The 13,648-nt window shown below is 48.2% G+C and overlaps 1 protein-coding gene across 6 annotated transcripts in view; it reads left to right on the top strand.

Moving 5' to 3' along the window:
• LOC106562738 (homeodomain-interacting protein kinase 3-like) overlaps window positions 1-13,648 on the top strand; it is a 79,753-nt gene that overhangs the window by 6,498 nt on the left and 59,607 nt on the right. For 4 of the 6 annotated variants that reach the window (XM_045689502.2, XM_045689500.2, XM_045689498.2 and 1 more), the window contains exons 1-2: window positions 6,856-7,018; window positions 9,068-10,352. In XM_045689502.2, the coding sequence (XP_045545458.1) occupies window positions 7,003-7,018; window positions 9,068-10,352 (1,301 nt within the window). In that variant the 5' untranslated portion in view covers window positions 6,856-7,002. Of the gene's footprint in view, window positions 1-6,854; window positions 7,019-9,067; window positions 10,353-13,648 lie in introns of those variants that run through there. The other 2 variants (XM_045689501.2, XM_045689499.2) reach the window with 2 other exon arrangements.

Here is a 13,648-nt window from a genome sequence, read left to right as displayed (position 1 = left end):
TAATCGGTCGACCTCTAGTGTAAAGGGACCATTTCAGGTTGTCAGTGATGTGCACTGAGGAATTTTAAACTTTTGATCCTCTCCGTTGATGTGGATGGGGGCGTGTTCTCTCCACTGTCTCCAGTAGTTCATGATCAGCTGCTTAGTTGTTGAGGTACATGTTATTTTCCTGGCACCACTCTGCCAGAGTTCTCACATCCTCCCTGTAGGCTCTCATCGTTGTTGGTAATCAGGTCTACCACTGTTGTGTCGTCAGCAAACTTGATGATTGAGTTGGAGATGTGTGACCACGCTGTCATGAGTAAAACAGGAGGCTGAGCGTGTTGAGGATCAGCCTGGCAGAGGTGTTGTTGCCTACCTTCACCACTTGGAGTCGGCCCATCAGGAAGTCCAGGACCCAGTTGCACACGGAGGGGTTCAGACCCAGGGCTCTGAGCTTAGTGATGAGCTTGGAGAGTACTATGGTGTTGATGGCTGAGCTGTAGTCGATGAACAGAATCCTTACATAGGTATTTCTCTTCCAGGTGGGAAAGGGCAGTGTGCAGTGCAACAGCGATTGCGTTGTCCGTGAATATTTTGAGGTGAATTGTAGTGGGTCTAAGGTGGCTGGTGAGGTGGAGGTGATATGTGAATTGTAGTGGGTCTAAGGTGGCTGGTGAGCTGGAGGTGATATGTGAATTGTAATGGGTCTAAGGTGGCTGGTGAGGTGGTGGTGATATGTGAATTGTAATGGGTCTAAGGTGGCTGGTGAGGTGGTATGTGAATTGTAATGGGTCTAAGGTGGCTGGTGAGCTGGAGGTGATATGTGAATTGTAATGGGTCTAAGGTGGCTGGTGAGGTGATATGTGAATTGTAATGGGTCTAAGGTGGCTGGTGAGGTGGAGGTGATATGGTCCTTAATGCGTACAGAAGCTCCACACCCACCAGTGTCTACATAAGCTGCTGTATGTTGAGCATTTGACTGTTCTCTCCCATTGAGGCAGATTTATACTGGTCCAGTGTGTCACCTCCCTGTATTGACCTGCCCTGCACTCAATTTGTTGGTCTCCCCTGTCTAAGTGAGGCACGCTGTATGCAGTTTGTTGGTCTCCCCTGTCTAAGTGAGGCACGCTGTGTGCAGTTTGTTGGTCTCCCCTGTCTGAGGCACGCTGTATGCAGTTTGTTGGTCTCCCCTGTCTAAGTGAGGCACGCTCTATGCAGTTTGTTGGTCTCCCCTGTCTAAGTGAGGCACGCTGTATGCAGTTTGTTGGTCTCCCCTGTCTAAGTGAGGCACGCTGTATGCAGTTTGTTGGTCTCCCCTGTCTAAGTGAGGCACGCTGTATGCAGTTTGTTGGTCTCCCCTGTCTAAGTGAGGCACGCTGTATGCAGTTTGTTGGTCTCCCCTGTCTAAGTGAGGCACGCTGTATGCAGTTTGTTGGTCTCCCCTGTCTAAGTGAGGCACGCTGTATGCAGTTTGTTGGTCTCCCCTGTCTAAGTGAGGCACGCTGTATGCAGTTTGTTGGTCTCCCCTGTCTAAGTGAGGCACGCTGTATGCAGTTTGTTGGTCTCCCCTGTCTAAGTGAGGCACGCTGTATGCAGTTTGTTGGTCTCCCCTGTCTAAGTGAGGCACGCTGTATGCAGTTTGTTGGTCTCCCCTGTCTAAGTGAGGCACGCTGTATGCAGTTTGTTGGTCTCCCCTGTCTAAGTGAGGCACGCTGTATGCAGTTTGTTGGTCTCCCCTGTCTAAGTGAGGCACGCTGTATGCAGTTTGTTGGTCTCCCCTGTCTAAGTGAGGCACGCTGTATGCAGTTTGTTGCACATCAGCTTTTGTTTATCCATTAGCGTTTATCAGCCAGTAGTATGTTTTGGAAGGGACTTGCTGCTGTGTTTGTGCCACGTGACCACTCACTCACTCAAAACACGCCACGTCATTCTGCTGTGACTGTTGAATGTGACTGTCCATGCTGTTAGAGGCTTTATCTATGTTCTGGAGCACGGGACCTCATGATGCTTTATCTGTGCCCTTAAGGCTGTCTGTTTTAGCAGTCCTCCACTCACAAGACAAGCCCATAAAAGACCATATGACCGTAGTCTTTGAAGAGGCATAGGGCACATGCTTGCCCAGACCCTTAGTGGTTCACTCCTAATTACTGAAGAGACACAGAGTTCGAAATTTAAATTCTAATTTAAATTCAAAGAGGATAGATAACCCAACTTTGACTGATGGGCCTAAATAACCCAACTTTGACTGATGGGCCTAAATAACCCAACTTTGACTGATGGGCCTAAATAACCCAACTTTGACTGATGGGCCTAAATAACCCAACTTTGACTGATGGGCCTAAATAACCCAACTTTGACTGATGGGCCTAAATAAGCTGCAAGTGGTTGTGTAGGTCGTTCTTCAGGTGTTTTGTAGTTGAGGTAGTCACTGCTGGGGTGTTCAGGTGCTCCATTTCAGGGTACACTAAGGATGCTGAGTAGTGTAGGGTTACTGCACCTGTGTCCGTGTGTTGGGCAGCCAGCCAGCCACTAAGCATCTGGTGTGGTGTCAGCGGTGAGACGGACAGCCTCTGAGTCTCTGCTGTCTTTCCAGGGAGGACAGCAGATAGACTATCCTACCTGTAGACCATCCATCTGAGCATGTGCTGCTGACAACATTACACGTCGTCTGTTTTCCATTTGGAGCACCAAAATGAAATCCCCCATGGGCTGACTGAGTTTTACGAAGGGCTTTGCCTTTATGATTATGTGCTGAACTTGAGTCCTAGCCAAACATGGTTCCGAGGTGAGAAACTCATTTTTGTGTTATGTTGGATTATAGGAACATAAGCAATGTCGAAAGTCTGATAGACATCATGATAACATTTGCCCTTCAACCTACATGGGGAGGCCAGGGATATATTCTGGGAAGGTATCTGGGTGTCGTTCTCTAGTCACTCAGGGTTGAGATGCTGGACAGTTGTTGATGGACTATCCCTGAGAGAGCGTTTTCAGCTGAAATGTTCCTCCAGTCTTTTATGAGAGCAATTCTTTGAGACTCCTGCACTGTTTCTTTGCTTTGTCAGGCCCAGTATCTTATCTCCTTGATTCTGACAAGATGCTGAAAGCCCGAAGGCCTTTACTAATGAAACACCTCTTTATATCGATTTTATTGCTTACAACATATAGAAAACGTAAATAAAGAAACACTTTATAAGATAGATCCAAATGTAGCCAACTTTCAGAGCAATTTGTTTGGTCTTGGGGTTCATTTCTTTTCTAAGTGAAATTACAGCCTCGTTCCTGTTTTCTCTGTTCTTCTGTTTGCTGCTGAAGGGTTTGGGCTTTTTTTGTATCTTCCACGGCACATACATTGAGGAGCCCGGGGCGGGCTGGGGACCGGGGCTGCCTGGGGACCGGGGCGGGCTGGAGCCGCTTGACCTGTAGAGCTGGAGAGCCAAATTGAGTTTTACTGTGTGGCAGAACTGTGTGCTATACATTCTCTTCCCCAACCACCAGGTCCACTGACATTTTGGTTGTGCTTGCAATATAACTGGTGTGCGGGACACGCTAGAGAGATGTGCTTTGTAAAGGCCTAGATCCCCATTTGGAGAACATCCCCTAGGGTAGGCTTTCTTAAAGTCGGGGTGTCTTTGCACCCTGTTACTGCCTCAAACCCAACTAAGCCTACTTGCGCTCCTTAACATGGCGATGTGTTTTCCACTATTTGTTTAATTAGTTTTTCCACCAGTATGGGCTGTTATAGTTCTCTCGCCCTGCTTCTTTTCACATCTCGGGCAAAACAGTTTCTTCCTCTCCCCACACTGGGGCATTTGGTCTGAGGACAGGTGTGTTCTCTATATTTTTTTCGACCCCTCAATTTAATTCCCGCCCGGTTCAAAGGTCAACCATGAGCAATTACTTTGAGCTGAAGGCTGCTGAAAACCCCCAGCAGCTCTGAGTGATGTAACATGACGACGGGGGCGTATCGGGCTTCAGGAGGTAATAATATCCAGGGCCCTGCAGCTGACACTCTGTAGGCTCTGCTAAATGAAAGCGCCTCCAGTCGTCATCAGTGGCCTTTTGTCCCAGAAGCCTTGGACCACTGTTAGAGAGGGGAAGGGTGTTTAAGAACGGAGTATACACTGTCCACTTATAGCGCCGCTAGTTTATCAGTTTGATGTTTCACACAAAAAGCCCATTTACAGAGAAAATGGTCACTGCTTGATAGCATTATTGTGTCTCAAAGGCCTGGTTCTCGGTGCCCTGTCACCAAACGGCACCATAGGGCCTGATTGTGTAGAGCAGTCGGAGGAATAGGACAGGCCTTATCTGCCTGCTAAGAATAGGGGCTGGAGCGGTGGCTCACAGACCTACCGTTGTTATCAACACAGTCTGTGTGGTACTTTCCATTGAGCAGATTTTCTGGAGGAGGCTGGGCCCTCCACAGTGGTTTGTGACAGCCCCGCATTTCCTGTGGTCGGACTTTACGCATGTTTTCTTCTCTTTTAAATGTCTGCCGGTTTGTTGAAGAAGGATTCTGGAAACTTTGTTGTCTGAGTAAGCGGAAGCCAGGGGATTTGAGCAGTTAGCCCGAGTGCAGCCAAGGATTGCTGTGTTTTTCCACCACATGGTCTCATTCAGACCGGGGAGACTGGAAGCTTGGCTGCTCATGTGAAACGGTCAGTACTTTGTCTAAACTGACGACACAGGCTACTTATTTTAGAGTAAAGACATCATTTAGTACAACTCTGTCAGCTGAGAGGGATTTTGCCATTAGTCTAAATTAGGCCTAGTGATTGACAGTTTGGCCTAGCATTAAACTTTGGGATGTTTTTTGCTTTTATTCCTTTACTTGATGTGTCTTTTAATCTCAACAGATCTACTGTTCTGCCACAGTGGTTGAGAGTTGTTTTGAGGAGCCCAGTTGTGTTTCCTATGTTCTGTGTTTTTTCTTCAAGCAGAGCAGCTATTTGGCCTCTCGCTCCCTCTGTACCTCTCCCGGTCACTGGTGTTGGTCAGACAGACACTAGGATGGCCGCTGAGTTAATATTTGCACAGCGTGGGCCACTAGTCAGGCCAGTAAACTGGACACCACCCTTCCTGGAGCTCTATCTATCTATCTTGCACCAGAGCTACTACCTCAGGCTCCACAGCAGTCCAGTCTCACCCTCTTACCATCTGTTTTCTCCCTTGGTTCAGGCAGTAATGGTCTGCCACTGTCAGCGACAGGGCGCAGGGAGTCAAATGTTCTTTTGAGAAATGGAGAGTTTTTTTTATTCTGGTTTTCTTCCAGAAAGCACCGCCAACCTGTCTGCTCCTGCCCCGGGGGGCCAAATGAGGAGAGCAGCATCATTTCCTGTAAGCTAGCGCTCTCCTGCCTGAGATCGATGTGATGGCCTCTGTAATACTCAGTGGGCCTGTGCAGTCACCTAACCCCTGCAGGTTATGACTAGCCTCCCCTTCTTGGCAGAGCAGAGGTCATGTATAGTATGGCGGTAGTTGAAGGAGGGGTAAAGGTTGGTTAATGTTTTAGATAACCTTATCTGTATCAGGGTTTGACTGTGTCAGTTGCTGAGGTCTAACGTCATTGGCTGGCTATACAGAACATTAGGAGAGGGGAGCGGCCAGTATTGATGTGTTGCTGATTACTGTGCGATTTGGTTGTTTTCCATACTGTAGGAACAGCAGGACATGGTGCACACAATGAAGTGTTCTCTGTGGTGACACAACACAGCTGTGGAGAGCTCCATGGCCTTCTCTTAGGACCAAGCTGCTTTCTGCCAGTCATGACAAGCAATAACCAGCGTTGGGGTGGATTCCATGTGCCTTCATTTCAATTCAGGAATTTAATGGAGCGTTCCTTTGGGACATTTCTGTAATGTAAAGGCCAAACAGGGAATATTTCAATTGGATTTGAAATGGCCTATTCAAAATGGAATTGCCTCTACTTTTGTTTGATGACCTGTCTTAATTCTCTGACTGAAAGCCTTGTTGTGGTGCCAATAGATGTGACAGCGTCATTCAAAACTAAATGCATCCCTTTGAGTTACTTGTTAGATTACGTAATCATTGACTGCCCTGTTAGGAACTGGGTTAGTCTCAGCTTGTAGGCCACCGGGGCCAAAAGCCATTTCCTGTTCTCATCCTACCACTCTAGTGTGAGCTTGTTCTGAACACTATGTTGATGGAAAATGGTTACTTGGTCTTATTCTGACCAACCTTACCCTAATCTGTGCCTCATCACATTAGTGCACATGTGTCAAACTCATTCTACAGTGGGCCTAATATTTGGGGGTTTTCCCTCCTCCTTTGTACTTGATTTTGATGGATTAAGGCCACTAATTAGTTAGCAAACTCCCCTCAGCGGTCTGTCTAGGTCTTAATTGAAAGGGAACACTAGGCCCTCCGTGGACTGAGTTTGACACCCTGCATTAGTGACTGGAAGATAGCAGCACACTATTATTAACAATATTTTGTTAAGCTCTTATTTTGAAAATTCCCTCTCCGATTGGCCTGCTAGCAAGGCCAACCTCTCCGATTGGCCTGCTAGCAAGGCCAACCTCTCCGATTGGCCTGCTAGCAAGGCCAACCTCTCCGATTGGCCTGCTAGCAAGGCCAACCTCTCCGATTGGCCTGCTAGCAAGGCCAACCTCTCCGATTGGCCTGCTAGCAAGGCCAACCTCTCCGATTGGCCTGCTAGCAAGGCCAACCTCTGAATAAAGCTAAAGCCTAAAAGGTGTGTGTAGAAAAGCTGAAACAACAAGCAGTCCAGAAGCTACCCAGTGTTGCCTGCCTCGTCAGTCTAGAGTCAGGAATTGGCAGGCTCCCCTTTCTGCGAGCACGTGATTGCAGCCTGTTGAATAGTGCGCACTTCTGAAGTTCCCTTTTGCTTTGCACTGCTGCTGCTGAGCACAACCCAGGCAGACTGTATACTGTAGCTCTCTGCCCGTCCTCCTAATAACTCCCATGGGAGGGAATCATCAGGGTGTGCCTCACTGAACTTCAGAAAGAGGACAACATCTCCTAACATGGAGGAGAATGAGAGTGAAGACAGGTAGGCAATGACTAGGAAAGTTAGTTTTGATTCTTGGCTATTGAGCCGCATGTGCCTGCTATCGTTGAAAAGTTGGGGCCTTGAGAGGAAGGTGTTTGTTCTCTCATTTGGCACCTGTAATTATAGCTCCTTCCACTAAATCTGGAAGGTGTAATTTGGGAACAATTATTTTCTTCTCATTTAGGAGAGGTGCTGTCTACTCGACAGTGTGCCCCTCTCTGAATCACCACCCACAGTCTTATTTGTGAGACAGGGGGTTGTCTTTTGGAAGCTCTAAACAGTCTAGCGACGGGGCTTTGGGACGAGGCATGCTCTGCATCTAAATCCGTCAAGGTGAATGCACCGTTGATTTATAGTCAAAGAGCCAACAGGGAAGAGCCACTTTGATGTCACTGGATGGGCTCCAGATGAAAGGAAGTAGGTCGTGGGCTCTCCGGCAGGGCACACGGACAGCTATTCTGATAAGGTCACTGTGCCAGGGCGCCCTGCCGCCTGCCACAGCTGCCACCTCTCTTTAGACACCCCCCCAAAATCCCACAGAATATGAATAAAAACGTATCACGTTATCCTAGTCCCTCACCAGCCCAAGCCCAAAGACCTCATCCAATTTCCAAATATTTTCAATGGTATTCGCTGGGATGGCGTCGCTTCTTGTTTTTCTTTTTTCTCTCAAAATGAGAGAGGGGGGTGAGGGAGGAGCGTTCCTCTCTGAGCTGTGTAATGTGAGAGGGGCTGGCTGGCATGCAGACCTGATGCTAGGGCTCTGCTCCCCCCCCCCCCCCCCCCCCCCACTTCTCTCTGAGACTCTCTCTCTCTCGCTCTCTACCACTTTCTTCGAACACATCGGTTGCCTAGAGACCCGCTGTGGGATGCATGGTAACGGCAGGGAAAGGTCATCCAAACCCTTTTTGAGAAGTTAGTCATCCCCTACGGTGGAGGTGGTAGGGGGGCTCCATTGGATGAGGCCAGAATGGTGAGGGTGTTCTAGAACACTCCACCGGAGCGTATCTTCTTCCCTCTGCTAGGCGCTTGATTGGTCAGCTTGGTGTCTCTGGCTGTGGTGGGAGTGGGGTTTCTTTCTGCAGAGGTGTTTGGTGTGGGGTTGTAACGGGCTGAAGGTCAGCTGTGATGTCATCCCTTGACTGATGCAAGTGTCATTATGAGAGCAGTGTGGAAGCCTCTGGTTGTTCTTTCTGAACTCAGCAAATATAACCAAGCAACAAGACAAAATCTTGCCAATGCACTTATCTCCATTCACTATGTCTTAATGGAGGGGCTGTGTTGCTGACTTTTGTGTTGCTATTATGCAATTGCACATGCAAACATTCAGAGTGAGCAGGCTTTGGAAAAAATGGCCCCCTCCCAGTACTTTTCCATCGTTCTCTTGAGAAATGGCACCATGATATAAAGCCTTCCAGTACGAGCACAAATGCAGCAGTGAAGCGTTCAAGCTTCTGTCTTGTGTTAATGAAAACAAGATTTAATCAGAAGGATAAAAACAGGAGAATATCTGCACGTTATTAGGCTAGCCTGTATAGTGAAGAGTTTGTTACCACGGGGGGGGGTGTGTGTGTGTGGGGGGGGGGGGGGGGGGCGCAGCTTGTTCAGAACAACTGGAAAGGTCACCTTTTCACTATGCAAATCAATCAGCCAATCGGCAGCCTCCAGTCATTTGTTGACATGGTCTTTGTATATCACTATGCAGACTGGACTTTCTCATCCAACAGGAAGACATGAAAATACACCTACATTTATTTAGGCCCAGTGTCATTTTATTTCAATTGACATCCCCTCATAGACACTTACCTCGTTGACCTAACTGAAATCACATTATGTCATGTCCGTGGTGAAATTGATTCACATAGGACACTTTGACCTTTCACACTGCTCTTTGCATTAACGCTATAGTGAGTACCTTTTACAGTTGGTGTTTAATGTTTTAGATGTTGTGTGGGTGTGAGCATCAAAACGACCTTCCCTAAGTAGGTTGATCAAGCTTTGATAATATGCTAACATTGTCTTTCTCCTCTTTTGAATGTCTCTGTCCAGGTATGGCCTCACAAGTCTGGATCTACCCACCACACATTTATCAAACCCAGACTAGTGCCTTTTGCAGCGTGAAGAAAGTCAAAGTGGAGCCCAGCAGCTGTGTGTACCATGAGAGAGCCCAACCGTGGACTTCTCTGAACGGCAGAACCCTTGGCATAGCGCACCCGATCAGACTCGCTCCCTCCTTTGCGACCCGAGACTCTGCAGCGGGCGAGAGAACGTGTGGCGGCGGGCAGGAGTTCCCTGTACAGACGGTGGCCGTGCGTGGGGTACGGAGAAAGCAGAACGGAACAGGAGGAACAGGCCCGGCGGAGGCCCAGCAGCCCCAGGACACAGGGCCAGTCCCCTGGCAGGGCAAGGGGCAGAAGCAGACGGACAGAGACAGGGGAGGCAGCAGTAGTGGAGCGACAGGAGGAGGGGGAAGGGGGGAGGAAGGTAGAGGAGGAGGTAGGAAGGAAGAGACAGAAGTTGACTGGGAAGAGGGCGATTGTGGAGGTTTGAACTTGGCTGACAGCGCTCAGCGATGTGGGCTGAAACGTAAGAGCGAGGAGCTTGATAACCGCGGGAGCGCCATGCAGATAGTGGAGGACCTGTCCATGTTGCCAGCCATGATGCAAACGACCAATGGGGGGAATCCAGCTGGGTTGCCCGCGCCCACGGCTGTAGGGGGCGGAGGAGGACCCCCAACCAAACAGGGAGCGGCGGGCGGAGCAGGAGGGGGTGACGGGGACTACCAGCTGGTGCAGCACGAGGTCCTGTGCTCCATGAAGAACACGTACGAGGTGCTGGACTTCCTGGGCCGCGGCACCTTCGGACAGGTGGTAAAGTGCTGGAAGAGGGGTACTGGGGAGGTGGTGGCGGTGAAGATCCTGAAGAACCACCCGTCATACGCACGCCAGGGCCAGATAGAGGTGGGCATTCTAGCCCGACTGAGCGGGGAGAACGCGGATGAGCACAACCTGGTGCGGGCCTTCGAGTGCTTCCAGCACCGCAGCCACACGTGCCTGGTGTTTGAGATGCTGGAGCAGAACCTCTATGACTTCCTCAAGCAGAACAAGTTCAGCCCGCTGCCGCTGAAGGTGATCCGGCCCGTGCTGCAGCAGGTGGCCACGGCCCTGAGGAAGTTGAAGACCATGGGCCTGATCCACGCTGACCTAAAGCCGGAGAACATTATGCTGGTGGACCCTGTCAGGCAGCCCTACAGGGTGAAGGTGATAGACTTTGGTTCAGCCAGCCACGTGTCCAAGGCTGTGTGCTCCACATACCTCCAGTCCCGCTACTACAGGTCAGTGTCCACCGAGCTTGGAGATGGAGGGTTACACATTCAATGCTGGGTTGTTTGTGTACAATACAGAAGGTCTATAATAAGTCGGTGAGTCAGCGCAGGAGAAGCCAGGATGATCAAATTCTGACAGTAAATCCTTAAAGTTTAACAGTAATGACATATCCTCCCAGATATGCTGGAGCTTCTGGTAGGGAGCTGAGATCATCTTGAAATCTAATTCTCTGGTGTCCACACATAGGCTACCATGAGGTAGGGCTGCACAATGAATCTAATGAAATCTAATTCTCTGGTGTCCACACATAGGCTACCATGAGGTAGGGCTGCACAATGAATCTAATGAAATCTAATTCTCTGGTGTCCACACATAGGCTACCATGAGGTAGGGCTGCACAATGAATCTAATGAAATCTAATTCTCTGGTGGCCACACATAGGCTACCATGAGGTAGGGCTGCACAATGAATCTAATGAAATCTAATTCTCTGGTGTCCACACATAGGCTACCATGAGGTAGGGCTGCACAATGAATATAATGAAATCTAATTCTCTGGTGTCCACACATAGGCTACCATGAGGTAGGGCTGCACAATGAATCTAATGAAATCTAATTCTCTGGTGTCCACACATAGGCTACCATGAGGTAGGGCTGCACAATGAATCTAATGAAATCTAATTCTCTGGTGTCCACACATAGGCTACCATGAGGTAGGGCTGCACAATGAATCTAATGAAATCTAATTCTCTGGTGTCCACACATAGGCTACCATGAGGTAGGGCTGCACAATGAATCTAATGAAATCTAATTCTCTGGTGTCCACACATAGGCTACCATGAGGTAGGGCTGCACAATGAATATAATGAAATCTAATTCTCTGGTGTCCACACATAGGCTACCATGAGGTAGGGCTGCACAATGAATATAATGAAATCTAATTCTCTGGTGTCCACACATAGGCTACCATGAGGTAGGGCTGCACAATGAATCGATGTTATATTGAAATCACAATACGGACATGTTCAATATCCGTATCACATGCAATATTTTGAAATGCCACTCAGCCGTGTGTAAGATCCGTTTTTCTAGTTGACTCTTGTTTTTCTCCTGCGGCTGCTTTCCACACACACCAAGGCTGCCCTGTCACTCAAGGAGTTCCTCCCCTTACATCCACTAAGTTTGCACTCTGTTCTGTTAGGTCAAATGCAGTCAACAGATTGTTCCGAACAAGAACGATGCTGTGGTCCACTTTACCTTTTAAAAGAAATAATGTTTTTTCTATGATTCTAACAGTTTACCCAAGTGTTTGTATTTTTATCACAAGCCAAATCACAATCGCAATAATAAAATAAAACATTCACAATATATTTTTTTGCCCATATCGTGCAGACCTACCATGACAAAAACGCCCTTCTGAGGTCAGGCAAGGATATGTCTTCTCTATTGCCTAACATCCTGCTCGTTCAGGAGCCGCATACCACGACCTGTGAAAAAATGTGACCCCACAGCATTACTGGCAGGGGGTAGCCCGCTCACGTCCCCTCAGCCTGGGAAAGGAAACAGTGTTCTGAAAACAGACTGCAACACAATGAGGCGGGAAAAAAATCAATAATTGTCTGTATGAGTTTGTGAACATCTCACACATTGTTATCAGTCCTGGTGAGGCTGGGTTAGGATTGAGCCCTCACCAGTCTGTAGGATTTGTCAAGATGTCATGGTGAGCAAGGAACTGCCTGTAGGCAAATATTTGAAGTGTAAGCCTTAATGCACAGGCCTATGCTTACACCCGTTTGATGAAATATCTGTGAAGAGCAGGAAGGCCCACTGCATCTGTACAGTATGTGTGTTTCCTTGGAAGGAAATGTGAATGTTGTGTAAAGAGCGTTAGGCCATGTTGCATACAGACCATGCTAACCATTTGAGGATGAACAGCTTCTCTCTCAGTCCAACACCTCTCGAGTCTGAACGTAACTCTGTTACGAACCCTGATGCGTAACATGGCAGCCTATCTGGTATGTTTATGCTGAGAATAATGTTTCTTCTGCTCTTGGACAGGCCAACGGAAAACTCACCAGAAGAATTACTCTTGGCAGCACCCTATAGGTGCCGGTAGTTCTAGTTTTGAGAAACGGGGCCCTGAAATGATATGAACTGTTACGTAATGGTCTGGACAGGAATGACCCAGTTTAGTGTCAGTCAGTGGTCTGTGGTTTCTACCTCGTAGATGCTGTTCTGGCTATTTGTGTGATGAGGAGGATGGTTAGTGAAGCCTCAACCCCATTCAGTACTCAGTTCCTGAGAGGTCTCATCGGAGGAAGAACATGCAGGATGACTTGTTTTTGTGACCGGAAAATACATTTGTCCTCCTTAAATAGAAAGCACTGTACTGTCTCTCAGAACATCTCATAGGGGCAGCTAGGCCTATTTAGTGATTCACATACATTATATATAGGGGGGGATGGTTTGACTGTTAAACAGCACAGAGGTCTGTCTTGTAAAATGTCATGATGGAGTTGTAATGTAATAACTGTAATGGTTCTGTCATAGCTGGCTGCACCATATAATGTCATAACCTTGCATTAGCCACCGTGAGCTTCCAGCTGCTCTGGTACCAGATCCTGTTCTGTGTGATGGTGGTGAATGATGTCACCCTGATGAAGGCTTTAATGCCGAAACCAGTCGGTTTAGGAAGCACCTTATTTACTGAACCTGAAAAGGCCTGAGAATCACAGACTCGGTTTGTCCTTCAATTCATACACCATGGTCTGTCTGTGAGGTAGGAGCCTATTCTTTCCCCCTGCTTGTTGTGGTAGCACAGGTCTGCCTTGGTGGAGGACCTGGCAGCTCTCCTGTTTTCCACTGCCTCAGAGGAGCATCATCAGGCAGCCTTACTGCACGAGGATGGATGGTTCTAATTATCCACTTCTAATTAAAGTCTCTGCTCTGGTTCTGGGGGAGGTGGGGGACAGAGAATGGGCCGTGTGCACTGCAGCCATGTCCTCACTAAGTGGGTCTAACACAGGCTAGGCTTCTCTGTTGTCTGGTTTGCTAATGGTTTGCTATTTGACATGTTTATTGAACAGACCAACACCCAAGAAGGAGGCTTTCATTTTTGCAAGCCGTTGTAAAAGTGGCAGCATAAAAGTAACATTTCAATTGAGATTGTGTCTGTACCACAACACAGACGTGAAGTCCTGTGCGTGTTTTAATTTGCACTTTAAAATCCCTTCATCCCGTGTATCTTTCTCAGCCCTGGGTCTTCTGCTGGCTCTCACAGAGACAAGGTCAGCCACTAGGGACTG

This window comes from Salmo salar, chromosome 11, assembly GCF_965601325.2.
Source record: "Salmo salar chromosome 11, fSalSal1, whole genome shotgun sequence".
Taxonomy (NCBI): Eukaryota; Metazoa; Chordata; class Actinopteri; order Salmoniformes; family Salmonidae; genus Salmo; species Salmo salar.
Note: the sequence above shows the minus strand (reverse complement) of the source record. Positions and strands in the feature narration are given on the sequence as shown.